The sequence below is a fragment of the Nycticebus coucang genome, chromosome 12 (genome assembly GCF_027406575.1).
Source record: "Nycticebus coucang isolate mNycCou1 chromosome 12, mNycCou1.pri, whole genome shotgun sequence".
Taxonomy (NCBI): Eukaryota; Metazoa; Chordata; class Mammalia; order Primates; family Lorisidae; genus Nycticebus; species Nycticebus coucang.
The window spans coordinates 50,957,565-50,985,032 of NC_069791.1; the positions used below are offsets into that span (position 1 = coordinate 50,957,565).

General features: G+C 36.8%; 1 protein-coding gene across 2 annotated transcripts in view; it reads left to right on the forward strand.

Moving 5' to 3' along the window:
• Positions 1 to 27,249, forward strand: part of A2M (alpha-2-macroglobulin) — a 62,080-nt gene extending 34,831 nt beyond the window's left edge. For both annotated transcript variants that reach the window (XM_053554629.1, XM_053554630.1), the window contains exons 19-36: positions 1,232 to 1,460; positions 2,163 to 2,289; positions 2,626 to 2,747; positions 3,175 to 3,226; positions 13,034 to 13,117; positions 13,825 to 14,001; positions 14,316 to 14,403; positions 15,196 to 15,352; positions 15,636 to 15,710; positions 17,565 to 17,745; positions 19,689 to 19,912; positions 22,005 to 22,223; positions 22,375 to 22,502; positions 23,677 to 23,767; positions 24,718 to 24,786; positions 26,148 to 26,250; positions 26,741 to 26,782; positions 27,115 to 27,249. In XM_053554629.1, coding sequence (XP_053410604.1) covers positions 1,232 to 1,460; positions 2,163 to 2,289; positions 2,626 to 2,747; positions 3,175 to 3,226; positions 13,034 to 13,117; positions 13,825 to 14,001; positions 14,316 to 14,403; positions 15,196 to 15,352; positions 15,636 to 15,710; positions 17,565 to 17,745; positions 19,689 to 19,912; positions 22,005 to 22,223; positions 22,375 to 22,502; positions 23,677 to 23,767; positions 24,718 to 24,786; positions 26,148 to 26,250; positions 26,741 to 26,782; positions 27,115 to 27,131 — 2,185 coding nt within the window. In that variant the 3' untranslated portion in view covers positions 27,132 to 27,249. The remainder of the gene's footprint in view (positions 1 to 1,231; positions 1,461 to 2,162; positions 2,290 to 2,625; positions 2,748 to 3,174; positions 3,227 to 13,033; positions 13,118 to 13,824; positions 14,002 to 14,315; positions 14,404 to 15,195; positions 15,353 to 15,635; positions 15,711 to 17,564; positions 17,746 to 19,688; positions 19,913 to 22,004; positions 22,224 to 22,374; positions 22,503 to 23,676; positions 23,768 to 24,717; positions 24,787 to 26,147; positions 26,251 to 26,740; positions 26,783 to 27,114) is intronic.
• The last annotated feature ends 219 nt before the right edge of the window (positions 27,250 to 27,468 follow it).

Here is a 27,468-nt window from a genome sequence, read left to right on the forward strand (position 1 = left end):
CTCAGGTCTTTGAGGGCTGCAAGTTCTTGCCTCAATGTGTTAAAATCTTTGGTAATTTTGTCTTTTAATTCATTGAATTCTTGAGACAACTTTTGAAATGCTTCTTGAATTTCTAATTCCAACTTTACCTCCATTCTATTAAATCTTATTTACAATCCAAATTCTGAATTTGATTTCTGACATCTCAGCCATTTGTTTATGAATGGGATCTTCTGGTGTGTCCACCTTGTCATTCCTTGGGGGAGTTGATGTACTCTGATTATTCATGTTACCAGAGTTTTTCCGCTGATTCCACCCCATAATTATTTTTGATCATTTGGCTGGATGAGCAGATAAGGGGAAATTGGGTTGGGGGCTCTTGGACTAGCGATTAACCAGCCCTTTGCCCAAGAACTGGGGCTGGTGACTGCAGGTTTTCCTCTACAGCTTTGCAAAGAACCCAAACAATGCTATGGCCTGAGACACTGGGACCTACTTGGTGTAATGGGGCTAAGTGGCTCTGTCTTGTTTTCAGCTGGTCTATATATAATCCTAGAGAATCAGTATTTCTGGGTTGAAGTCTCAGCCTTTACTCATGGGGCCTGCATTTTCATCCCAGATCTGTTCTGCCAGTGGCTGCCACCAGAGTAGAGCTAATTTTTCAGTATTGAAGCACTTCTTTTAAGCACATTGATATTTTCAGGAGTTGTTTAGTATAAATACTTCTGTTACCAAGTCTCACTAAATGGCATCAGAGCTAAGAAATTTAGCATAAATTTAATTCTATGATTTTTCCCAAATTAGCATAAGGATGAAATATAACAGAGATTAATACCTGTAAGAGTGTTAACTGGTCAACAATCTTGGGCTAAGGACAGATTCAGTCGGGCCAACTATACACATTAGTAGTAGAATTAAAAATTATAAATCGATCCTCAGTAAAATAGCTTTTTAGAGAAAAGAACTTAAAGATGATCTCAAATTATAAATTTCTACCTATTTTGTGTGTAAAAGGTTATGCTGCAACTGTATGGCTGTAGGAGATTCTGAGATAGACTAGCATTGAAAATAGAATTGGAAGAAATGAAGGACTTACATTTTCCCATCTCAAGCTTTGATTATATTCTCAATTATTGACATTCTATGGAATGCATACATGTCATGACAATAGAATCATTTATAGGAGTTCTCATCCCAGAAAGGATTTACTTAACTATGTTCTTTCTGTTCTTCACATTGTCATCCTCCCCAGCTCATTGGGTGTTGCAGAGGTGGGAGTATCAGTCCCTGACACCATCACAGAGTGGAAGGCAGGGGCCTTCTGCCTGTCCCAAGACACTGGACTTGGTCTCTCTCCTACTGCCTCTCTCCAAGCCTTCCAGCCCTTCTTTGTGGAGCTTACAATGCCCTACTCTGTGGTCCGTGGAGAGGCCTTCACACTCAAGGCCACGGTCTTAAACTACCTTCCTGTATGCATTCGGGTAAGGATCTCTTTCCTAAATTGAACACAAGGTAAGAAGTCACGAAAATTAAAGCTACATCCTTAGGAGTATTGACAAACTCTTGTGTACAAGATCTGTATACTAGAGGAAGAATATTATCAGATATTCATGTGTTACATGAGTTACAGTTGCTATTTCCAAATAACAAATTGCAACTAAATTTCTAGACCTTCATAACCCTTTAAAGTTAGGTACTTCAGGTAATGACGATTTCTGACACAGGCAACCAAAAAATCATTAATCTTCATTCTCATATCTTAGATTCTTCAAGGTTTTAACCTCTACATTCCCATATATTTAACTTTTCATAGCTCATTCGTTATATTAAACCTAATTTTAAGTTATTTATGAGCATCTTACCTGTACTGAAACCATATCTCTTTGTAAATTGTGTATACTCTGCTGGGAAAGCTGAGGAGATGGGCAAGTTTCCAGGCCAAATCAGTACAGCAATAAGCCATGATCACGTCTCTTCTCTGCTCCCACCACATGGAAGAGCAGGTTGCAACAAAATACTCAGATTTAGACATCAGATCCACCTGGATGTACTAACGGTGCTTTGTCTTTGTATCTTTATTGATATTAGCAACCTGAAATTTAACCAGTCCCTCCATATGCTTTTCTTCAAACGCATTCTCTCTCCAGTCTCCTCCCTCTAATCTGTCTCATGTGTGTTTTCAGGTCAGTGTGAAGCTGGAAGACACTCCCATGTTCCAAGCTGTCCCCATGGAGAAGGAACCGGAGTCTCACTGCATCTGCGGGAATGGGCGGCAAACTGTATCCTGGGCAGTAACCCCAAAGTCACTAGGTGAGGGACAGACTACTAGAAATAATTCTGTACTCAAAAATTGTATCTACCCATGGGAACTTTATATTTAGTACTACTTTCCTTAGGAAAAGGCCCCTAGATGGTACAATATGTTTTTTGTTGTCTTTAATACAGGAGTGCCTAGAAAGATATCTCCAAACATCTCAACCTTGAATTTTCAGTATCATTAACCCCTCATTTGTGTGTTTCCATTCTTGCTCCTGTGTTTTTATGAAGCAAAAGTTAAAGCACGGTGTTGAACACTTATAAATCTTGAGTTTGAAGGCATGAAGGAAGGGGAAGGCAATACTCATCTCTATTGGCTCTTTTCTTCAGGATATGTGAATTTCACCGTGAGTGCAGAGGCACTAGTGTCTTTAGAGTTGTGTGGGACTGAGTTGCCTACAGTCCCTGAACATGGAAAGAAAGACACTATCATCAAGCCACTGTTGGTTGAAGTAAGTAAGCCTACTCATTGGACAGGTCACACTGAATCACAAAAAACAATAGAGAATCCAGTTGGGTGTTCCACTTTTAGGTAAGAAGACCTAAATACTATATGGTCCACAATATCCTTAATAATAATTTAATAATGTACATGAATAATATAATAATATTAATAGTCATTATGGATATTTTACAATATTATTCTTCTTTGCCTACATACCCATCTATAATCCCTGTGTCTCTCATTTTCTTAATTTTTCCTTTACTTTCTCATGTATCAACTTGTTGCCTTCAAATAGCTTATACTTATAGAGTTTGCTTATGTAATACAGTTCAAATCCCTCTCTTCACTATCCAGAAATCTGTGTTTTCCCTATCAACACACATGTTCTGAAGGTTGGTCCATTCCCATCTTTAACTTTTTTTCTTTCCTTATAGCCTGAAGGACTAGAGAGGGAAGTGACATTCAACTCCCTGCTTTGTCCATCAGGTAAGACTCAATCATCATAACTTAAAAGCATTGACTAAAATTTATGTGACGCTTGACAGTCAAAGAGCTTTTGTATGTTACTTTTAAAACTTTCCCTATGAGGTAAGAGGGAATTTCTGATGGGGTACCATCAGGAGAAAATCGTTACTCCATGCATTCTTTTCTTTTCTTTTTTTTTTTTTTTTGCAATTTTTGACCAGGGCCAGGTTTGAACCCACCACCTCTGGTATATGGGGCCAGCACCCTACTCCTTTGAGCCACAGGCGCCACCCTAGTCCATGCATTATAAGACTTGATCTCTTCCAGCACTTATAGAAACACCAAAATGTCTTTCTAAACAGCGTGTGGTGTGGGCATAGGTACAAAGTAGGTAAAGTCAAAATGAATATTGCCAGAGGGGATATTTCCTTGAATGATTACTAATATAACACATGGATAGCTGAATTTAGAGCATTCACATACTGAGTTTTACATAGATGACATCATTTGATAATGAGACTGTGCCATTTCCCAAAGAAAGAGCTGTCATGGTCTTTACCATTAATATTTATTTGCTGCCAATACTGTACCTAATGCACTATCATTTGAGAAGGGACTGAAGAAACTTATGGTAAAAAGTATAACTTTATCTTGGTGAAGAATTTTCCACTCTAAAAAACATTTATAGAAATAAAGTACACTAAGACATTTGGTAGAAAACCTCAATGCAAAGCAATCAGGTGGGAGAGGGCAGGAGTGGAGGGGTAAATTCACTCCTAACAGGTACAATGAACACTGTCCAGGTGAGGGGCACACTTATAACTTAATGCAAACTGTACAGAAACAATTCATGTAACCAAAATATTTGTACCCCTGTAATATTCTGAAATTTAAAAATAATAAAATAAAATAGTATTTTTTAAAGAGAAAAACAAAGTGCACTGAGAAATGTGTTAACGCAACGTGTTCTTACCCCAAACCAATATCAAATCAAAATCAAATATATGTTCATTGCACCCTTTCTGTCTGCCTACTAATGTCTTTTTACTACACTTTTTATTGTGAAGACTAATATATATAATTTGCCTTAAAAACTTTATTTACTGAATTTATAGCCTTATTTCTACACTTAAATGCATTTAGTACTAATCACTCAATCCTTTTATCATGACTTCTCCATTTCTGAGTTATTCGTTTTGATTTATCTCTCAGGTATCAATACCAATCATCAAGAAATTTTAATGAAATCCATGCAGATAAGTTTAATTATCTCTATAATTATACAAAAATACATTGTCTTTTAAGAAAACAAAACAAACATCATATTAAAGGCTAATATCCTTCCCTTGTAATATTTTCAATACTTTAATGATTATTTATGGACCGTAGATGCATGTGTTTTCATGTAGGTTACATAAATGGTATCATGTAACTTTCACTCCATAACTCAGCAGTCTGTCTTGGAGATCTAACTATGCTAAATTATAGATACCATCATTCCTTTTAGTTGCTTTTAATTCTTTAATATCAGTATATTTTTAACCTTCCCATATTGATTTTTCCAACTATTTGTTTGTAAAAATAATAATTATATTTAATTAATGATAATAACAGCCTCCTTGTTTACAATATGTGAGGATAGGTAAGATAGATGCCAAAACTGGAAATTCCTCAGTTAGGGGTTGTATGCCATTGAAGTTCAATAATTAAGTTCACAAACTCAACCCAGAAAAAGTGCTATATACCTCATTGATAAATATCACTATGGTCACCTTTGAAGCACTCACCTTGGGAAGCTATGTACTTGATGCCAGCACCTACTCCATCCTTCAAAGCACTCTTTTTCTGGAATGACCATCAAAGCTGTCTATTGTACAACACACAAAAACATGCAACAACAATAATGACCACCCCTCAGGAAGACACCACCACACATTGACATGAGCACAGCTGTGAGACACTGATAAATCAAGGTTATGAAACCTTACCAGGTTATTTGTACAGTGCTGCCAACATTAAGTGGACAGTGCAAGTTTGCAAACTTAATTGTCAGACCTTGTACAATGGATTGGTTGGCCATTTGTATATCTTAGTTTGTAAGCCATTTTTATTTGGGTTATTTGTTTCTTGCTGTTGTTTGAGTTTCTGATATATTTTGGATATTAACTCCTTATCAAAGGTTTGTAAATATTTTCTCCCAGTCTGTAGTTTTTCTCTTCACACTGGTGTTTCTTTTGCTGAGAAGAAGCTTTTAGTTTGATGTAATCCTATTTGTCTGTTTTTGCTTTTGTTGTCTGCACTTTTGGAATCAAAACCAAAAAACATTATTGCCCAATCTAATGTCCTATAGTTTGTCCCCTATATTTTTTCTAATAATTTTATGTCTTACATTAAGTTTTTAATCCATTTTAGTTGAATTTATCGTGTTACACAGGGTAAAATTTTATTCTTCTGCATGTGGTTATTCAGTTTCTCCAATACCATTTATTGAAAAGACTTAAGCTGCAAGACATGATTGCAAGAGGGACTTTACCTAACAATTGCAATCAGTGTAACTGGCTTATTGTACCCTCAATGAATCCCCAACAATAAAAAAAAAAAAAGAAAGAAAGAAAAGACTTAAGTTTTCCCCTTGTATTTTCTTGACAATTGTGTCAAAAATCAATTTATCATGCATGCATGGATTCATTTAAGGCTCTCTAGTCTGTTCCATTGGTCAATATGTCTATCTTTATATCAGTACCATGCTGTTCAAATTATTATAGGTTGGTAATATACATTGAAATTAAGTAAAGTGATATCTCCAAGTTTGTTCTTTTTATAATGATGCTTTGGCCATTTGAGTTTGTGTGTGTGTGTGTGTGTGTGTGTGTGTGATTCTATGTGAATTTTAAGATTGTTTTCTCCATTTCTATGAAAAGTGAAATTGGAATTTTGATGGGAATTACATTGAATCTATAGATCACTTTGGGTAGTATGAATATTCTAACATTATTAATTCTTCCAGTCCATGAACACTGGATATTTTTCCATTTATTTGTGTTTTCTTCAATTTCTTTCATCAGTGTTTTATTGTTTCAGCATACTTTTTACTTTCTTATTTCTACATATTTTTTCTTAGTTATTGTGAATGTAATTATTCTCTTGATCTTTTTTTGATAGTGTGTTGGTTGTATGTAGAAACTTTATTGATTTTTGTTTCTTGCAACATTACAGTATTCATTTATGAGTTCTAACAGTTTTTTAGTAAAGTCTTTAGGATTTTCTATGCATATGATCATGTCATCACAAATAATGAAAATTTTACTTCTTTATTTCCAATTTGGATACCTTTTCTCTTTCTTATCTGATTGCTCTTACTGGTATGTCTTTGAAAAGAAATGGCTAGAATGGACATCCTTGTCTTATTCCAGATCTTAGGGGAAAGGCTTTTAATTTGACATTAATTGAATATAATGTTAGCTGTGGGCTTACCATTTATGCTCTTTCTCAGCTGAGACTCATTCTTCTTTCTACACGTAATTTGGTGTGAGTTTTTATTATAAAAGAATGTTGATTTTTGTTGGTGCTTTTTCTCTATTTAATGAGATGGTAATGTAATTTTAGTTCTTCATCCTGTTAATGTTATGGATTTGCATAAGTTGAATACTGATTTGCATAAGTTGAACAATTTATCCCAGGGATAAATACCCATGTCATCGTGGTGGATACCCATTTTAAAGTGTTATTGAATTGGATTTCCTACCTTTTTTGTTGTTATTTTTTAGAAGAAGACTTTAACTATGCTACCCAAGTTGGACTCAAATTCCTAGGCTCAAGTGATCTTACCACCTCAGCCTCCCAAGTAGTTGATACTTGGGATTAAAGACAAGTGCTACTGTGCCTAGATGGCTTCCTAGTATTTTATTGAGAATTTTGGCATCTATATTCACCAAAGATATTAGTGTGTAATTTTCTTTCCTTGTAATGTCTTTGTCTAACACTGGTATCTGGTTAATACTTCTAAACTCATAAAGTGTGTTCCTCCCCCTTCCATTGTTTTTGGCAAAGTTTGAGAAAGATTAGTATTAGTTCTTTTTTAAATGTTTGGTAGAATTCTACAGTGAAGACATCATTTGGAAAAGCCAATTCAAATTTGGCTTTTTTAAGAGGAAAAATTTTTATTACTGATTCAATTTCTTCACACATTATTCTCTTCAGATTTTCTCATTCTTTGCAATTCAGACTTGGTAGTTTGAATGCATCTAGGAATTAATCCATTTCTTCTAAATTATCTAATTTTGTTGGTATATAATTGTTCATGATAATCTTTGTGATCCTTGTATTTCTGTGGTATCAGAAATAATGTCTCCTCTTTCATTTCTGATTTTATTTGAGCTTTCTCTCTTTTTTCTTAGGCTAGGCAAAAGTTTGTCAATTTTGTTTACCTTTTTAAAAAAAAAAACTTTAATTTTATTGATCTTTCATATTGCTTTTCTAGTTTCTATTTGATTTATTTCTGCTCCACTCTTTATTATTTCTTTCCTTCTGCCAACTTTGGGCTTAGTTTGTTCTCCTTTTTCTAGTTCCCTGAAGAGTAATGTTAAGTTCTTTATTTGATTTTTTTCTTCTTTTTTAGCATACGTGTTTCTTGCTACGTATGAACTTTCCTCTTAGAATTGCTTTTGTTGTATTTTGTAAGTTTTGGTATGTTGTGTTTCCATTTTCATTAAATTTAAATTTTTTTTATTTCCTTTTTAACTTTTTCATCAGCCCACTGGTTGTTCAGAGGTAATTTCTGTTATTTGTGAATTTGTCTTAATTCCTCCTGTTATTGTTTTCCGGTTTTATATAATTGTGGTCAGAAAAGATACTTGATATAATTTCAGTCTTCTTAAATTTGCTAAGACTTCTTTTGTGACCTAACATATTATCTATCCTGGAGAATATTTCTTGTGTGCTTGAGAAGAATGTATATTCTGTTGTTGCTGGGATGAAATGTTCTGTATATGTCTATTAGGTCCATTTGATGTGTTATTTTTTATTTTTTAATATGCCTTATAATGGATTTTAAGGCTCATCTTCTCTAAAGTGTTGTTCCGGTCCAGTGTTTCCTTATTAATTTTCTGTCTGAATGATCTATATATTTTTTAAGTAGGGCATTGAAGTTCCCTACTATTGTTATATTGCAGTCTTTTCCCTCAGATCCTTTAACATTTGTTTATGTACTTAGGTGCTCTAATGTTGGGTGCATATATATTTACAGTTGTTATATCTTCTTGATAACTTGACACTTTTATCATTATATAATATTCTTCTTTTTTTTACAGTTTTGATTTAAAGTCTGTTTTGTATAAGTATAGCTACCTTGCTTGTTTTTTGTTTCCATTTTCATGTAGTATCTACCTTTCTCCTTCCTTTCCTTTTCAGTATATGTGTGTCCTTAAAAATGTGTGAGTCTTACTTAAGCAGCATACAGTTGGGTCTTGCTTTTTGTTACTTCATTCAGTCACTCTATGCCTTGTTGTTGGAGAATTTAATCTATTTACATTCAACATAATTATTAATAGAAAAAAACTTACTGATATTATCTCATTCATTGTTTTCTGGTTGTCTTGCAAATACTTTTATTTCTCTTTTGCTGTTTTCCACTGTGGTTTGATTTTTTAAAAGTGGTATGCAGATCTTTTTTATCTTTGTTTTATATTTTCACTTTGTGAACTATCATGAGGCTTAGCTAGAGCATCTTATACTTACAACAGTCTATTTCAAACTCATAACAACTTTTAATACTTTTATTCCTCCATACACATTTCGTGTTTTTGATGTCATAATTTGCATCATTTTATAACATGTATCTATTGACAATTTATTTTAGCTATAGTTATTAATAGTTTTGCCTTTTATCCCTCATGCTATGGATAAAATTGGTTCATACATCACCATTACAGTTATAGCATATTCTGAATATAGTTTTGTACTATTTATGCCATTAAGTTTTGTGTTTTTTGTACTTTTTATGTTATTACTTAGCAGCCTTTAGTTTTGGCTTAATAAACTCTCTATAATTTCTGTAAATAATTCCTCTAATGCAGGCCTATTGATAATGAACTCCCTTAGCTTTCGTTTGTCTGGAAAGTTTTTATTTTTCCCTCATTGCTAAAAGACAGCTTTCCTGGATAAAGAAAGCATTCTTGGTTTACAGGCTTTCCCCCATCTGTTCAGGACAGTGAATCTATCACTTTCTCCTGGCCTGCATGATTTTTGCTAAAAATTCACTAATAATCATATTGAAATTCCTTTGTATGTGAAGTGTTGTCTTTTCCTTGTCTCAGAATGTTTACCTTTGAAATTTGATAGTTTGATTATCATGTGTCTTAGTGAACTCTTCTTTGGGTTGAATTTGTTTGAGGACTAGTATGTTTCCTACATCTGGATGTGGGCATCTATCCCTGGATGAGGTAAGTTTTCAGCCATTATTGTTGTTTTAAATATGTTTTCCTTTTTTTTTTTTTCTTCACTTTCTTCTCCTTCTCAAACTCCTTTGATGTGAAGATTTGGTTCCTTGATGATGTCCCATAGTTCCCATAGGTTTTCTTCTTTATTTCCCCTTATTTTGTCTTTTGCTCTTCTGACTAGATAATTTCAAATATTCCGTTTTTGAGCTCACTGATTCTTTCTTCTGCTTGATGAAGTCTGCTGTTGAAACTATCTATTGAATTTTTTAGTTCAGTCAAGGTATTCTTCATTTCTAAAAAGTCTATTTGGTTTCTTTTAGTTGTCAAATATCTCACTTTATGTTGTATTGTTTTCTAAATTTTATTTAATTTTGTATTTGTATATTTTTGTAGTTCACTGAGAAGATCAAAATGAGACCATTCTTCTTACCCTTCTAAATAATTTAAAGGATTATTGTGAATTCTTTGTCAGTGATTCCTTAGATCTCCCTTTTCATAAGATCAATTTTTATCAGTTTCCTTTGGAAGTATCATGATTCACTGATTCTTTATAATCCTTATTTCTTTGCATTGTTGTCTGTACATCTGAGAAGACCACCATCTCTTCTGGCCTATAAAAATCAGAGATAAACAGGCACATCTTGTTATGGGTTCTCTTGTTAACTAGACCACTGCCTTTGCTTTGATACTGGGTGGGGTCCTGTCTGAGTTTTTCTGTCTGGTGGTATCACTGGTTGAGCTCTGCTATCAGATGAAGCTGCTGTCTGGATACTACAATAGCCTTAAGTCAGGCCAGTCACAAGATATATTGCCTGGCAGGATGATTCTGCTAGTTGGAACCTGAAGTCAGGCATGGTCACTGTTAGATGGAGTTGATGCTCGGGATGGGCAGGACCAAAGACTGTGCTCCTTAGGAATGCATGATTAAGGATTGCCTATGTAAGTAGAGGCATAGAGCGAGGTTTTGGCTCAATTGAGCCAAAGTTGAACCTCTCACGTCAGGCAGGCATAGTTCCTACATTTCTAAAAAAAGATGTGGAAGTGGGTATCTAACTGATTGGGCAAAGTTATTGGGTGGGCTTTGTGGCTGAGCCGAGCCACTCTTTGGACTACTGAATCAAGCAAGTCTATCCCCTATACTTATCTGAATTGTTCAGATGGTAGTGTCTCCTACCTGGACAGGGTCATTGGGGTGAGTTCTAAGGCTGACCTTGGAGACTGGCCATCTAGAAGTTCATGCTTCTAAAAGTGACAAGCTTAGCTTTGTAGGTGGGCTGCACAGTTGGTGATATCTCTGAATGGGGACCATAGCTGGCAGAAACACACACTAAGATTCACATGCTGGTCACTGTGAGTTCTTTCTCCTTTCTTTGTTTCCACTTGACCAATTGTCTAGCCAATACATTACTCCCAGTGTTCTCCCATGAGATAAGACCATAGTTGGCATCCTGAATGCCAGAAGTATCTCAGAATGCTTAGGAAACTGAACAACTACTTCTTCTTCTTTTTTTTTTTTTTTTTTCTAGCCGGGGCTGGGTTTGAACCCACCACCTCTGGCATATGGGACCGGCGCCCTACTCCTTGAGCCACAGGCACCGCCCTTTTTTTTTTTTTTTTTGTAGAGACAGAGTCTCACTGTACCGCCCTCGGGTAGAGTGCGTGGCGTCACACGGCTCACAGCAACCTCTAACTCTTGGGCTTACACGATTCTCTTGCTTCAGCCTCCCGAGCAGCTGGGACTACAGGGGCCTGCCACAACGCCCGGCTATTTTTTTGTTGTTGTTGTTGCAGTTTGGCCGGGGCTGGGTTTGAACCCACCACCCTTGGCATATGGGGCCGGCGCCTTACTCACTGAGCCACAGGCGCCGCCCTGAACAACTACTTCTGATTCTCTTTTACCCTGTAGAAATTCTGGACCTAAGGCTAATCTCTCTGTCTGACATTGCGCTAATGTAAAAGAGGGGTGAGATGACAGGATCAAAGTGAGACCATTCTTCTTGCCCTTATAAATTGGTTTTCATTCAGTTCTGTGAAATACGTGTGTCCCAGACTTGTTTTCAAGTAGTGAGGTTTTCAAAAAGATGTTGTGATCTGTAGATAGTTAATAGTTAAACTTTCTGTGGAGAGGGAAGGAGCCTGAGACTTCCTACTCCACCATTTTGCTGTATTCTGAGTTTTAGTAGAAAAATCCTCCTGCTTTATCACCTATATACTTCTTCCAGCATGCATTTTTATAATGTATACTCACCATCACCAACATTACCTACCATTAATGTTTTAATTTAGGCCAAAAATGTGAATGAAAAAATATATTGCTATTGTTCTAGTTTATATTTCCCTAATTGAAAGTGTTGGGAATAAGGATGAGCTTATTTCTGCATGTCTATGGATTTCCTTCACAGCCTTGATCTTTTACATTTTGTGTAGTTTGTCGTTTTCTGAATCAGTTGTATGATGCTGATTTGTTATCTGTTGATTATGTTGCAATTATTTTCTTTCACTTGTTCATTTAGCTTTCCTTTTAGTGTCTGTTTTTAACAAAGGTTTAACATTAATTTTATGAGAAAGGGAAGATAATACTATACTTTTCTCATTTTCATCGTCATATAATTCACCAAGATTAAAATGACAGTAAATGTATGCTAACCAGTAATGATTATTTTATTTCACTTGTTCATTTGTTCTTTGTCTTTGCTTAAGGTATCTGTATAATTTATAAAAGTTTTACTTCTAATTTTATGAGGGATTTAGTATGAAAATAAATACTACAATTCTCTCCTTGTCATCTTCAAATCATTAGCCAAGATTAAAATGGTAGTAAATGTATGTTTGTCAGTAGCAATTATTTTATTTTCAATGAGTCAAATACTATTCATGTTTACCTCCTCATCGTTATTTTCTAAGTTTTTCAAAAAATACTACCTTTATATCTGAAGAAAGGACATAGAATTATTGTAAAAATATGGACCTTTAGAGAAATTTTCCTTTGCTTATACACATAATACATACAGTGCATTGTTGGGATTTTTTTCCCATAATACTGTTGAGTAAGGAAGTTGAGATGGGCACTAAATAGATCATCTTATGATAGCCAACTTGTGTTAGCCATCAGATGACTGAAAAGGAATTACATACACCCAACTCTTATCAGTCTGTTATCTTCTTTTGAGATGTAATTCTATTTATAAGTGAAAGTATAATTGGAGAAGAAATTCTGGAAATCTCAGAATCCCAGTAGCCTGTTTTTAAGACATTGAAAAACTTCTATTCAAGAGGGACAACTTTTCAGGATATGTTCAGATGTAAGCATAGTCCTACCTTCTGGGTCATAGAGCTCTTCAGAAAAATAAAATGTGAAAATAATTTTCACATGACTTATTTCTTTATTTAGGTGCCGAGGTAACTGAGAAATTATCCCTGAAGCTACCACCAAATATGGTAGAAGAATCTGCCCGAGCCTCTGTCTCAGTTTTGGGTAAGTCCCTAGCCCCTAGTGATTTGGGCATTAACAGCTTCTACTATATTTATTTCTATAAATACTTACTAAAATGACAACTGTAATTTTAATTTTCTTTTCCTCTCCTTCTTTGGACCTGTTTATTGCTTCCAGTCATATTTATATCTCTAGAAGTCTCACCCTTCCTAAAAATTCTCATTTATTTTACCTCAATTAATAGTTTCTTCTTAGTGATTCTGGTAGCTTATATATATGTATATATATAAATCACATATATACATATATATGGTTATATATATACACATGTATATACATGTGTACATATATATGGTTATATACATATATATACCATATATAACTGTATATATGTATGTATATATACATATATAACCATATGTGTGTGTGTTGTGTATATTTTGTTTGTTTGTTTTTTAGAGACAGAATCTCACTTTGTCACCCTCGGTAGAGGGCTGTGGCATCAAGCTCACAGCAAACTCCAGCTCTTGGGCTTAGGCAATTCTCTTGCCTCAGCCTCCTAAGTAGCTGGGACTATAGGCACCTGCCACAATGCCTGGCTATTTTTTGTTGCAGTTTGGCTGGGGCTGGGTTCGAACCCACCACCCTCAATATATGTGGCCAGCGCCCTACTCACTGAGCCACAGACGCCACCCACGGTTATAGGTTATAATCTTTAAACTGTATGACTTATCTCTCTCGTTCTCTAGGAGATATATTAGGCTCTGCCATGCAAAACACACAAGATCTACTCCAGATGCCCTACGGCTGTGGAGAACAGAATATGGCCCTCTTTGCTCCTAACATTTATGTTCTGAATTATCTAAATGAAACACAGCAGCTGACTTCAGATATCAAGTCCAAGGCCATTGGTTATCTCAACACTGGTGAGTGATGGAATGAGCGAGTAGAAAATTCATATTGTCATTTCAACTAGACTTTTCTAAGAGTTGCTTATCAATACTATGATACATTAACTAATTACTATGGTAGCTACTATAATAAGAATATAATGATAGATAATTTCATAGAAACTATCCACTCTCCAACCTCCACTACAATGTTTAGGGCTCAGAACTTTCTAATATAAGACAACCAATTTAAGAAAGGTCATAAGAAAAGTCAACACATTTTGGTATTTTTCTTTGGCATCAGCATGACTAGTAATCTGCCATGTTGTTTCATTAACCTTCCATTCCAGGTTACCAGAGACAGTTGAACTACAAGCACCGTGATGGCTCCTATAGCACCTTTGGGGAGAAATATAGCAGAAACCAAGGCAACACTTGGTAAGAAAAGAACACATTTTTGCGCTCCTATTCATGTGTCAGCTCTTTAACATAAATCATCACTATTATATTTATAACAACCCTAACAGATATGTATTGTTAAACCTATCGATGGTTATCTAGATAAATACACTAAGATTAGCAAGGTAACAAGCATAAAAGCTGATATTCAAATGCATTTGTGTTGGATTTATTCCCAAAATTGATCTTATAAATAATATACTGTTATCCTTCTAAAATGGCTAGTCTTTCTAAAATAACTCTTATGACCATGAGTTTTTAAATGATGTGAACAGTGAATGTACCATATAACTACCAGATAAATCATGTTACCTTCAGTTTATACTGGGTCTTATAGATCATACTCATCTTGACGTAGAATAAATTCTTTAATAGAGAAAAAAAGTCATTAACAGGAGGAAATAATTGAGATGACAGTAATATGAAACATTATTTTTTAAATCCCTAAAGCAAAGCAATAGTAGACATTATTGTTGCCCATGAGAAGATTCTGTCATCTACTGAAAGAAATCTTAAAGAAAAGAGATATGCAAAGACTTACTCAAATGACTAAGAAAAATAAGTAAATTAGAAGTACTTAGACTTGGTGTGGCAAAGGGAAAGTGAGTCACCTAGCAGATTAGTCAAGGAGACTAAAAGAGATAGGACCTGAGAATGGCTGCTCAATGACTCACATCAACATAAGAAGTGTCATATGGAGCCTATTGCTGTGAGGTCGCTATAGATCCATTCCAACAGCATAAATATCATCATCACTTTCTCCCCTCTCAGGCTCACTGCCTTTGTACTGAAGGCTTTTGCCCAGGCTCGAGCCCATATCTTCATTGAGGAAGCACACATCACCCAAGCCCTCACTTGGCTCTCCCAGAAGCAGAAGGACAATGGCTGTTTCAGGAGCTCTGGGTCACTGCTCAACAATGCTATGAAGGTACACTGTTCTGGAGCTAGTTTTGATTTTTTCATTATGGTATCTACAAGGATGAGAAGAAGAAAGAATAATGCAGAAATACTTAAGTGTAGGTATCAGAGAAAAATGAAACCTGGATAGCACCAAGAAAGAGAGGATGGACTTTAGTTTTAAGTTGGTTATGATATTTTACCCCATGAGAATGGCTATGGGTAAGGATAAATTGCACGACACAACAGATGGAGGGAACTGATCAAGAGCTTTCTTAGAATTACTCAAATCTCTTCTTCTCTCATGTTTACAGGGAGGAGTTGAAAATGAAGTGACCCTCTCTGCCTATATTACAATTGCTCTTCTGGAGATGCCTCTCCCAGTCACTGTAGGTACCGTCTCATTCCTCAACTGAAGGGTAGTTCTAGATGCAGTGAAACTGCTTACCTGGCTCAGCACCTGTATCTCAGTGGTTAGGGCACTGGCCACATGCACCAGTGCTAGTGGGTTCAAGCCCAGCCCGGGCCTACTAAACAACAATGACCACTTCAACAAAAATAAGCCTGGCATTGTGGCAGACACCTGTATTCCCAGCTACTTGGAAGGCTGAGGCAAGAGAATCGCTTAAGCCCAAGAGTTTGAGGTTGCTGTGAGCTGTGATGCCATGGCACTCTACCAAGGGCAACATTAAAAAAAAAAAAAAAGAAAAAAAACAAGAAAGAAAAGAAAAGAAACTGCTTGCCTGCCACCTGAAATACTATCCTACCAAAAGAAGTGTCAGCTTTCTTTATATGCAATGACAATGCTTCCCAGATCAATAGAGAATTGAGTCAATTCATTAAGAGAGATTTCTTAGTGATGTCCGTAGGTTATTTCTCTTCCCCTGCCCCAAAGAAAAATCCTAAAATATGCCTTTCAAATATGAAAATAACAGAAAATAATAGAGTTATTCTCTCTATCCATAAGAATGAGGAATAGATGGACAAATGCATTTGAAAAACTTCTTTACTCGGGGCGGCACCTGTGGCTCAGTCGGTAAGGCGCCGGCCCCATATACCGAGGGTGGCGGGTTCAAACCCAGCCCCGGCTGAACTGCAACCAAAAAATAGCCGGGTGTTGTGGTGGCGCCTGTAGTCCCAGCTACTAGGGAGGCTAAGGCAAGAGAATCGCTTAAGCCCGGGAGTTGGAGGTTGCTGTGAGCTGTGTGAGGCCACGGCACTCTACTGAGGGCCATAAAATGAGACTCTGTCTCTACAAAAAAAAAGAAAAAAGAAAAACTTCTTTACTCTCTAAAGAAGATAGGTGCACCGCCTACAGACACATGAAAAAATGCTCATCATCCTTAATCATCAGAGAAATGCAAATCAAAACCACTTTGAGATATCATCTAACTCCAGTAAGATTAGCCCACATCACAAAATCCCAAAACCAGAGATGTTGGCGTGGATGTGGAGAAAAGGGAACACTTACGTACTGCTGGTGGGAATGCAAACAAATACGTTCCTTTTGGAAAGATGTTTGGAGATCACTTAGGGATCAAAAAATCACATGATAACAAAGATATGTGCACCAGAATGTTTATTGCAGCCCAATTCATAACTGCTAAGTCATGGAAGAAGCCCAAGTGCCCATCGACCCATGAATGGATTAATAAATGTGGTATATGTACACCATGGAATATTATGCAGCCTTAAAAAAAGATGGGGACTTTACATCTTTCATGTTTACATGGATGGAGCTGGAACACATTCTTCTTAACAAAGTATCTCAAGAATGGAAGCAAAAGTATCCAATGTACTCAGCCCTACTATGAAACCAATTTATAGCTTGCATATGAAAGCTATAACCCAACTATAGCCCAGGAAGAGGGAGAGGGAGGAGAGGGAAAGGAGGTGAAGGGAAAAAATGGGTAGAGGGAGGGTAATTGGTGGGAATACACCTATGATGCATTTTACAAGGGTCCATGTTAAATTTACTAAGTGTAGAGTATAAATGTCTTAACACAATTAGTAAGAAAATGTGGTGAAGGCTATGTTAACCAGTTTGATGAAAATATTTTAAATGGTATTATAAAACCAGCACATTGTACCCCCTGATTGCATTAATGTACATAGCTATGATTTGATTAAAAGAAAGAAAGAAAGAAAAACTTCTTCACCTCTTAGGCTATGATCTGTGTGTTTACCTGGGAATGCCAGCACCTGTCCACACAGCTCAGTTCCAGTCTTTTCTCCTTTCACAGCACCCTGTTGTCCGCAATGCCCTATTCTGCCTGGAGTTATCCTGGAAGTCAGCAAAGAAAGGAGCCGTAGGCAGCCATGTCTACACCAAGGCACTACTGGCCTATGCTTTTGCCCTGGCAGGTTACCAGGAGAAGAGGACAGAAGTGCTCAAGTCACTTAATGAAGAATCTGTGAAGGAAGGTAAGAGCAAACCTAAGATGCTTCTTTTGTCTAATGTTCTCTGTATTAAGAACTGCACTGTAAAACTCTCTTCTTTTTCCTCCTGTGAGCCCTGTCCCCTCTCTTCTTTTATCTATGTCATGTATATTTTGTCCATATCCTACTTCTATAAAATCTAAGATTTATTAACCAAACCATACCTCAACTTATGACAGTTATGTCCCAATAAATCCATGGTAAAGTTTTAAAAAAATCATTAAATCAAACTATTGTAACTTGGAGACCATCTGTACGTGTACCAGTGAAAAGCTCAGCTTCTGGAGAATAGCTCCAAATGTACTACCTATGTAATCTTGGGCATGTCATTTACTTGTCTGTGTTTTGGTTCCCTCATCAGTAAAATGGGGATGATAGTATTTACCTTAAAGGGTTTATTGTTGAGTATTAGCATCCATGAAACACTTACTACAGTACATGGCACATATAAATGAAAGTATTAGCTAGTATTACTAAAACATCTGTTCTTCATATAAGCCCCACACTTACATAGTACATCAAATCATCTCAAACATAAGGAAAAATTGGTGAAGGTAACCCCATGAATAAATTCTGGTATTTTAATCTCATTTTACAAAACCAATAATGTTGACCAATCTATTCATATTCTTACAATACTTCTACATACACCATGGTCTATATGATGGATTGAAGAAAAAAATATAATGTAAATAATAAGATATTCAATAAAATACACTCAACATTTCCCCTTTAACAGTGCCATTAGTGATTTCTAAAATTCATTGGGAAATATTTCCGATACACAAAAAAAGCACAAAGAATACTCAACACACACCTATATAACTCCTTCCCAGCTGAGGAAATAACATATTACCAGTGCAGGAAAAATCCCCTGTGTACCACTTCCACATCCAGAAGTGATCATTACCCTGAATTTGTTATACATGGCTTCCATAGATTTTCTGTTTTGCTGCGTATGTGTCCATAAGTAATATTCATAATTTTTAGATTGTTTTCATCTTTAGACAACCAGTGTCATACTTTTTGGATATTTCGGCAGCTTGGCTTTTTGTTTATTTGTTTGCCTCTTCTTTTTTAAGTTTAACATTATGCTAATAAAGTCCCTTATATGCATGCCTATAACTCTAGCTCATTAATTTTCACTGCTGCATAATATATTACAGAATATAAATAGATCTTAATTTACAGCTGAGTTTCTCCTCATGGATCTTTTCTTGTTATTTTTTTGCTATTGAAACATCGCTACAGTGAAAACTCACGTGCCTGTGTCCTTATGCATGCGTATGAGTTTTCCTAACTTATACTTCAACAAGTATGGTGACTAACCAGTGCTGGTTATTCCTAAATATTCCTATTTGCTGGATATTGCCAGATTGTTCCCCAAGAGCAACTGACATCCCACACCAGTGTATATCCATTTCCTTTGTTTCATATCCATGTCAGCCTTTGGTATTTCAAGGATTACTGGATTTTTTTTTCCCAATCTATTAAATTCTATTGTGCCATGATCACAAGAAATAATCCTCACAAGAAATCTCTAAGGATAAGCTTTATAGGAAATTTAACAAATTCCAGATAAGGTCTAGGTAAAATCAAAAATAGAAAATAACCACAAGCAGTGAGAGAACAACTTGCTTTGCCATTTCTTTCTCCCACCAACCAACTACAGCAACTATTTGTTCTTCTTTTTTTTTTTTATAGTGACTATTTAAAAACATAGATGAGTATAGGTTTCTTTCTGATTCCAACACCATTACCTGTTTTAGCCAGGCTGAAAGGTACCGTGTTTATATTTACATAGAAGCAAAAGCATCTATATAAGATTAAAGAGGTTATGATTGGAATACAACCCTCACCTCAGTACTTTTATTGTGAATTAAATATGAATATGTAGAGACTTATAAATACCTTTTTCTTACATCAAGACAATTCAGTCCATTGGGAGAGACCTCAGGAACCCAGGGCACAAGTGGAGCATTTTCACAAGCTCCAGGCTCCCTCTGCTGAGGTGGAGATGACATCCTATGTGCTCCTCGCTTACCTCACGGCCCAGCCAGCCCCAGCAGCAGAGGACCTGACTTCTGCGATGCACATTGTGAACTGGCTCACAAAGCAACAGAATTCTCATGGCGGTTTCTCCTCTACCCAGGTGGGTGATTTGCCAGAACCTTTTACTTCAGGAAGCAAAAGGTTTGAACAAGATATAAACACATACAAGGATGGAGATGAAAATAATTTAAAGTGAAGAAAAGATTTTTAGCATTCAAGGATAATAAAAAATAAGAGAAAATAAAAGTCAAAGAGGGCGGGCGGTGCCTGTAGCTCAAGGAGTAGGGTGCCAGCACCATATACCGGGGGCGGCAGGTTCAAACCCAGTCCCGGCCAAAAAGTGCAAAGTGCATCTTAGAATGGGTACAGGTAAAACTTACTAAATGCAGAATAGAAATGTCTACATACAATAACTAAGAAAATGCCATGAAGGCTACATTGAACAGTTTGATGAGAATATTTCAGATTGTATGTGAAACTAGCACATTGTACCCCTTGATTGCACTAATGCACACGGCTATGATTTAACAATAAAAAGAAAGAAAACATCTCCTACCATTCTTCTGGAAGTTCTGGAGTCTCTTTAAACTGTTAGAGGAACTACACAAAATCCAAAAATCTCTCCCTGCAAATATCCCCATTCTTAAGTCCCTTTTAATGGGCTTTTCTTTTAAAGCAGTCTGGCACCCTTTGTGCTTCTCCCATCCACCTCTTCATACACAAACATTTGTTCATCAGAAGTAAAAAGAACTATCTTTATTCATTCAGCCTCCTAAACCTACCTATATAATCTTTTATCTAAACAGTCCATCAATATGTATGTACCCTGCAAGAATGCACAGAATTTAGGTGTTAGTATATACATGAGAGAAAAATGTGACAAAATGGCATCCCATCCTTTTTATGTTAAATTTAAACTCTTATTTTTCCACATGAATGAAAAAAAAAGACTAAATAATTTTGTTAAAACAGTTATCATTCAAGGGCGGCGCCTGTGGCTCAAAGGAGTAAGGCACCGGTCCCATATGCCAGAGGTGGCGGGTTCAAACCAAAAAAAAACAGTTATCATTTAATCCTTCCTTAAAGAGTGTCATCTAGGTTCAGTGTTGATGAGTTTTGAGAATATGAAATATCAGGGTAATCCACTGGGCAAAGAAAATACATTAGACCCTCTAAGTTGACCATGCAAGGGACTGGAACAATCCAATCAACAGAAGGAACTTCCATATAGGCCATATGGTACATGTCTGGTCTATGAAAATTAGGTCAACTTAAGGAGGTGATCAATGTAAGGAGGTGGTCAACTACAGAGGTTCTACTGTATTCCATTAAAAAAAGGGAAAGCAAAAAATAAAAAAAAATTAAGTCAAATAAACGTTATTTAATCCAGAAAATAATTATAATCATCATTTTTTAATTCCTTGAAGAAACTGAAGCATGAACCTGATCACAGCTACAAAGAACCCTGGGTTCTCTCAGGGCACTGACCTCCGCAACAGAGCAGAGTTTCATTTGAAGAAAAAAACAGATTGAATTTTGGGTGGCTGGTGGCAGATTATGACCACAGTTGTTAAGAAGGACATCTTAGGCAAATAGTTGATGCCAATAGATGATTCCCATTCACATATATTTTCCACATTCCATATCCCACATTTATTTATAGTAAGAAAACAACCAGTTTCCTGACAAGTAAAAATAATTGTCTAGGGCATATAGGCCAAGTAGATAGGTGAATGGTATGGTTGTGTCATCTATCCATAGATTAGAATCAATCTTCAAATTAGAGCTCCAACATTTAAGTAGTAAGAGAAATAGAAAATCGGGCGGCACCTGTGGCTCAGTTGGTAAGGCACAGGCCCCATATACCAAGGGTGGCGGGTTCAAACCCGGCCCCGGCTGAACTGCAACCAAAAAATAGCCCGGCGTTGTGGCGGGCGCCTGTAGTCCCAGCTACTTGGGAGGCTGAGGCAAAAGAATCGCCTAAGCCCAGGAGTTGGAGGTTGCTGTGAGCTGTGCGAGGCCACGGCACTCTACCGAGGGCCATAAAGTGAGACTCTGTCTCTACAAAAAAAAAGAGAGAGAAATAGAAAATCAAAGCCCCTTTGTGACAGCTCATGTGGGCCTCTGGAAGATATCTCAGCCCTCAAAAGGTTATATACTTAAAAGTGGGTTATCTTGCTCATCTCCTCCAGGACACAGTGGTGGCTCTCCATGCCTTGTCCAAATATGGAGCAGCCACTTTTACCAGGACTGGCCAGGCTGCAGAGGTGACCATCCAGTCTTCGGGAGCATTTTCCACCAAATTCCAAGTGGACAACAACAACCGGCTGTTACTACAGCAGGCCTCGCTGCCAGAGCTGCCTGGGGAATACAGCACAAAAGTGACAGGAGAAGGGTGTGTCTATCTCCAGGTGAGACTCCTGGGCAGATGAGGACACTACCTGTTCTCACTGATGTGTCCTGACTTGGCAAACAGTGAGGCAAATCAGAGAAAGATCTAGAGAAGTTGAGAGGAATTCTAGAGAAGGCCAAGTAACAGACTTTGTCTTTAATGTTCTGTAGGCAGCCTTGAAATACAATGTTGTCCCAGAAAAGGAAGAGTTCCCATTTGCTTTAGAGGTACAGACTCTACCCCAAACTTGTGATGGACCCAAAGCACACACCAGCTTCCAGATCTCACTGAATGTCAGGTAAGAACTTCTAACTGTATCACCTAATTCTGAGAAAAATAACCAATCTTCTTATGGGAACTCCTCATTAAGTAAAGCGGTCCAACAGTATGACATTTATTGAAAAAGCAATGTATTCTCTTAGCCTGCCTGACACAATAGAAGTTCTCAGTGATGTGGTTTACATTGTCCATGATCTGCCTCCAGGATCTATTATTACACAACATCATTATTTAAAGTGTAGTAATTCTCCTCAGTAACTACTAAATGAATAATATTACCCCATGCCTCTGATCTGAATTCCTTCTAATGTAATGAATCCTGTAATAGTATTGCTTTATTCAGGACAGAGATCCAGAATTCTTGAAGAGTCTGAATACATGAAAGTGGTAACTCTTGGCTCGGTGCCTTAGCTCAGTGATTAGGGCACCAGCTACATGCACCGGGGCTGGTGAGTCGAACCCGGCCAGGGCCAGCTAAACAACAATAACAATAACAACAACAAAAATTAGCTGGGCATTGTGGCAGGCACCTATAGTCCCAGCTACTTGGGAGGCTGAGGCAGGAGAATCTCTTAAGCCCAAGAGTTTGAGGTTGCTGTGAGCTGTGACCCCATGGCATTCAACCGAAGGCAACATAGTGAGACTCTGTCTCAAAAAAAAGAGAGAGTGGTAACTCTTTAGTTAGATTCCTACTGGGAATAAATAAATCTCAGGTTATATACAATATAATCAATTTGTGGTGAAATACATTTATATGCAGCAATATTTCCCACAATTACAAGGCTTTCACAAAAATATCTGTTCACAGAATCATTTGGTTAGGGATACTATTCAGGAAAAACAACAGGATAAACTTTATGCAATAAATAACTGTCACAGATTAGAATCGTAAATTCATGCATCATTTATAGAACTTTTCTTAAAACGCAAATACTCAGGGCACCATTCCACCTCCCAACACACACACACTTGCAATTCTGATTAATCAGATCTAGAGTAGGGGCTGGTCCCTGTGGTTTTAATAAGCTCTCTAGAAATTCTATACGCAGCTAATTTTCCAAACAGGTGAGGTAGGATATTTGGGAAGATTTATGCGTACCTTTGAGACCTATTCAGTGCTTAATGTGGACATAGAAAAATAGAATATTTAATAACACAGAAAACCCTAATTCCTTCCTCCCCTGGATCTTCAGTTACACTGGAAGTCGTCCTGCCTCCAACATGGCAATTGCTGATGTGAAAATGGTATCTGGCTTCATTCCCCTGAAACCAACAGTAAAAATGGTAGGTTTATTATAAGTCCAGAATGTTCTATTTTATTTAATGGTTTATGTATCCCCAGACTAAGAAAATACAAATATTAAAATGCTATTAAATCATCCTCTGTCAAAGACTTACACTTTCTCCAAACTCAGAAATGTAAGTCATTGTGTTTATATGAGTGCCCAGCGTGTGTGTAGAAATCTTTAGGAGCCAGGAGACCTAGGGAGGAAAAAATGTCAGCAGGTTCCTGGTTTCATGGAGCTTAGAAACTCATTAATAAGATAAAGCATATGAACAGGATGTAAGTATTACACAAGTTAAGAGACAAAATGAGATTACTCTAAGAGAACAACAAAAGCAAGAAAAAAAATCATAATGAAGGAATAGAATGTGAATTGAACATTGAAATATGAGTAATTCCTGGCTCGGTGCCTGTAGCTCAAGCGGCTAGGGCACCAGCCACACACACCAGAGCTGGCGGGTTCGAATCCAGCCCGGGCCCACCAAACAACAATGACAACTACAACCAAAAAGTAGCCGGCGTTGTGGTGGGTGCCTATAGTCCCAGCTACTTGGGAAGCTGAGGCAAGAGAATCGCTTAAGCCCAGGAGTTGGAGGTTGCTATGAGCTGTGATGCCATGGCACTCTACCCAGGGTGACAGCTTGACACTCTGTCTCAAAAAAAAAAAAAAGAAAGCAAAGAAATATGACTAATTCCAAAGTTTCAGATATTTAGTTCCTTTTTTATCAGATAAGTCAACTTTACACAAAGATCATGTTCATACTAATATTAAACTCTTTACCAAAATTACCTTTATTTTAAAGTCTACTATATTATGCCTTTATTTACAAAAAGCACTTGAATTAGTTCTACCCTCAGGATTATTTTGGCAATAAAAAATCCTTTTTCTCTGAATACTCCAGGTGTCTCATCTGTTTGTTAACATTTGTGATGTCTTAATTTTCTTCAGCTTGAAAGATCTAACCATGTGAGCCGGACAGAAGTTAGCAACAACCATGTCTTGATTTACCTGGATAAGGTGAGAGACCTGCCAGTCTAGTTGCAAAAACTATAGAGATAATAATTTCTCTTGTGAGAGCATCTTGGAAGTGAGAATCCATTTTAGAAACATCACTTTCATGCCAGAAATTTGAGGATTCTAATATTAATTCCAGCAAATTTTCTCCTCTCTTTTATTTATATTTCACCTGGGATCATGAGCAGAAATGTTCTAATAGTGGGATAAGAACATTTCTAAAACCCTATAAGCAAGAAATTTTCCATATAATGTGTTCATTACATCCACAAATTATTTTGAAAATGCTGAGTGATGTAGTGAAGTAACCACTGTGATTAGTCAATTATTCCACTAACGTCCGCATCAATAATATAAAATGCAAAGTACTGTCAGTATCTATGAGGGCTTGGATTGTAAAATAATAAGACCAATCCACCAGTCAGTCAGTCTGGTTTTATAGATATGTGTGGTAGCATGGTTTATTCATGCACATGTTGACGGCCATTATAGTTTACAAATTTTATGAAACTTAAACAAGGCTACCATGACCAAACTTTTAGGTAACTCCTTGAGTCTACACAAGTATTTCTGAAAGACAAAAGGTGAAACTATATTAAATCTCTGGTTATTTAAAAATGGACATAGATAGTCATCCAATAAAAATCATACATCAGGCTTGGCGCCTGTGGCTCAAGTGTCTAAGGCACTAGCCACATATACCTGAGCTGGAGGGTTCGAATCCAGCCCCAGCCCACTGAACAACAATGACGGCTGCAACCAGAAAATAGCTGAGCATTGTGGTGGGAGCCTGTAGTCCCAGCTACTTGGGAGGCTGAGGCAAGAGAATCGCTTGAGCCCAAGAGTTTGAGGTTGCTGTGAACTGTGATGCCACAGCACTCTACCCAGGGCGACAGCTTGAGGCGCTGTCTCAAAAAAAAAAAAAAATCATACATCATTTATGAACAGAGGCATGTGCTGGCATTGACAGAGGTATGAGTTATGTTAGGTATTTTAGAATTAGACTCAGGAAGCTGAAGCAAGAGGATTGCTTCATCAAATCCCATAATGGCATAAATGTATTTATGATTTATGTACAAATGACTTAATTAAAAAAAAAAAAAAAGAGGATTGCTTGAACCAGGAGTTTGAGACCCACCTGGGCAACATGGCAAGACCTCATTTCTAAAAAAAAAAAAAGAAAGAAAAAGAAGAAGAGGAAATAATTTGGAGAATTCCTCATCTACCCTGAGGGATTTCTTTGCAATTTAAGGATCCTGTAGTGTACTATAGGTTGCAAATTTTTTCCCCAACAGTAGATGATTAAACTTATTTAAGGAGAAGAAGTTTCCAAGAAGGTCATTTAATTCCCTTTTGCTTTCTAGGTGTCAAATCAGACACTAAGCTTATCCTTCACGGTTCTGCAAGATATTCCAGTAAGAGATCTGAAACCAGCCATAGTGAAAGTCTATGATTACTATGAGACAGGTGAGTGTGAGTGATGCGATTCTCACATAGAAATTAAATCCCTAATCACAGAAATTTAGATTTGAGAGGTGTGTTGGGGCAATTCATTACATTAAGTGCTCTTATCACTTTATTTTGTCTCCATCAAACCTGATTCTTCTTTTCTTGTCTTCTATACATGATTGTAGTAACTCTCCACATTATAAGCTTATCAGCTACTAATACAAAGCACCTGTAGGATATTTAAGTTCCTTGTTCATCAGACAAAGCAACTATAGGACATATAAGATTAAGTAGACTATCTGAAGTGCCCTTCAAGAGTTTAGGATAAAAGAAAATATACTGTGATTGAAAGAATAATATAAAGCAGCAAGCAGTGCATCAAAAAATGGTGCTGACTTGCCTGATGAAGTATGATTCTTCCTACATTAAAGATTCCCTCGTTGACCTGTATCCAACAGGTGTTTGTTTTCCCTCTCACTTCATGTAATGATTTCTGTTTGTTTTTCAGATGAGTTTGCCATTGCTGAGTACAATGCTCCTTGCACCAAAGGTAAGCAATTCACACTCCTTCAAAACACAAAAGTCCTTTGGCTTATCCCTCAAATCTCCTTCATAAAATTGTGGCTAAATATTTTTCATAGACATCATATGGTGTGCACTGTGTATTATTATAGGTAAACACATTTATTAGAAAGAGCCACTGACTCTGTCAAACGTCAGGCAGTTCATAGGATTGCATACTGGGAAAGTATCTGCAATAGATTTCATTTTCCACTATGTGGTTTCCTTAGGCACTCTGTTACACAGATGGAAGGGAAGGAGTATTCTCTGTTCATGGAAACTGAAGTTCATCTTCATTTTCTTTTCTTTCCAATATCACAGATCAAGGAAATGCTTGAAGACTACATGGATGAAAAGTGTCTTGCTGGAGTTCTTGTTATCAGGACTTCAAAGGAGACAAATGTTTTGTTTGTTTTTTATCTCCAAAGAAATAAGTAAATCTTTTTTTCTGCTCAATCTCCACTGTTTCTTCATTCATTCAATAAACATTTCTCTGTATTCACAATAGACTCCTGAGATACAAATCAATAGCAATCAAGGGCCGGAAGTCTTCTGAATATGAAAAAAGGTACAGCGATGTTGGTTTGAGTAGGCTTTGTGTAGGGATTGCAGGAAAAAAAGAAGAAAGTATGGGATTATGTACCAGGAGAGTGTAAAGTGTGTTTGGTTATGGAA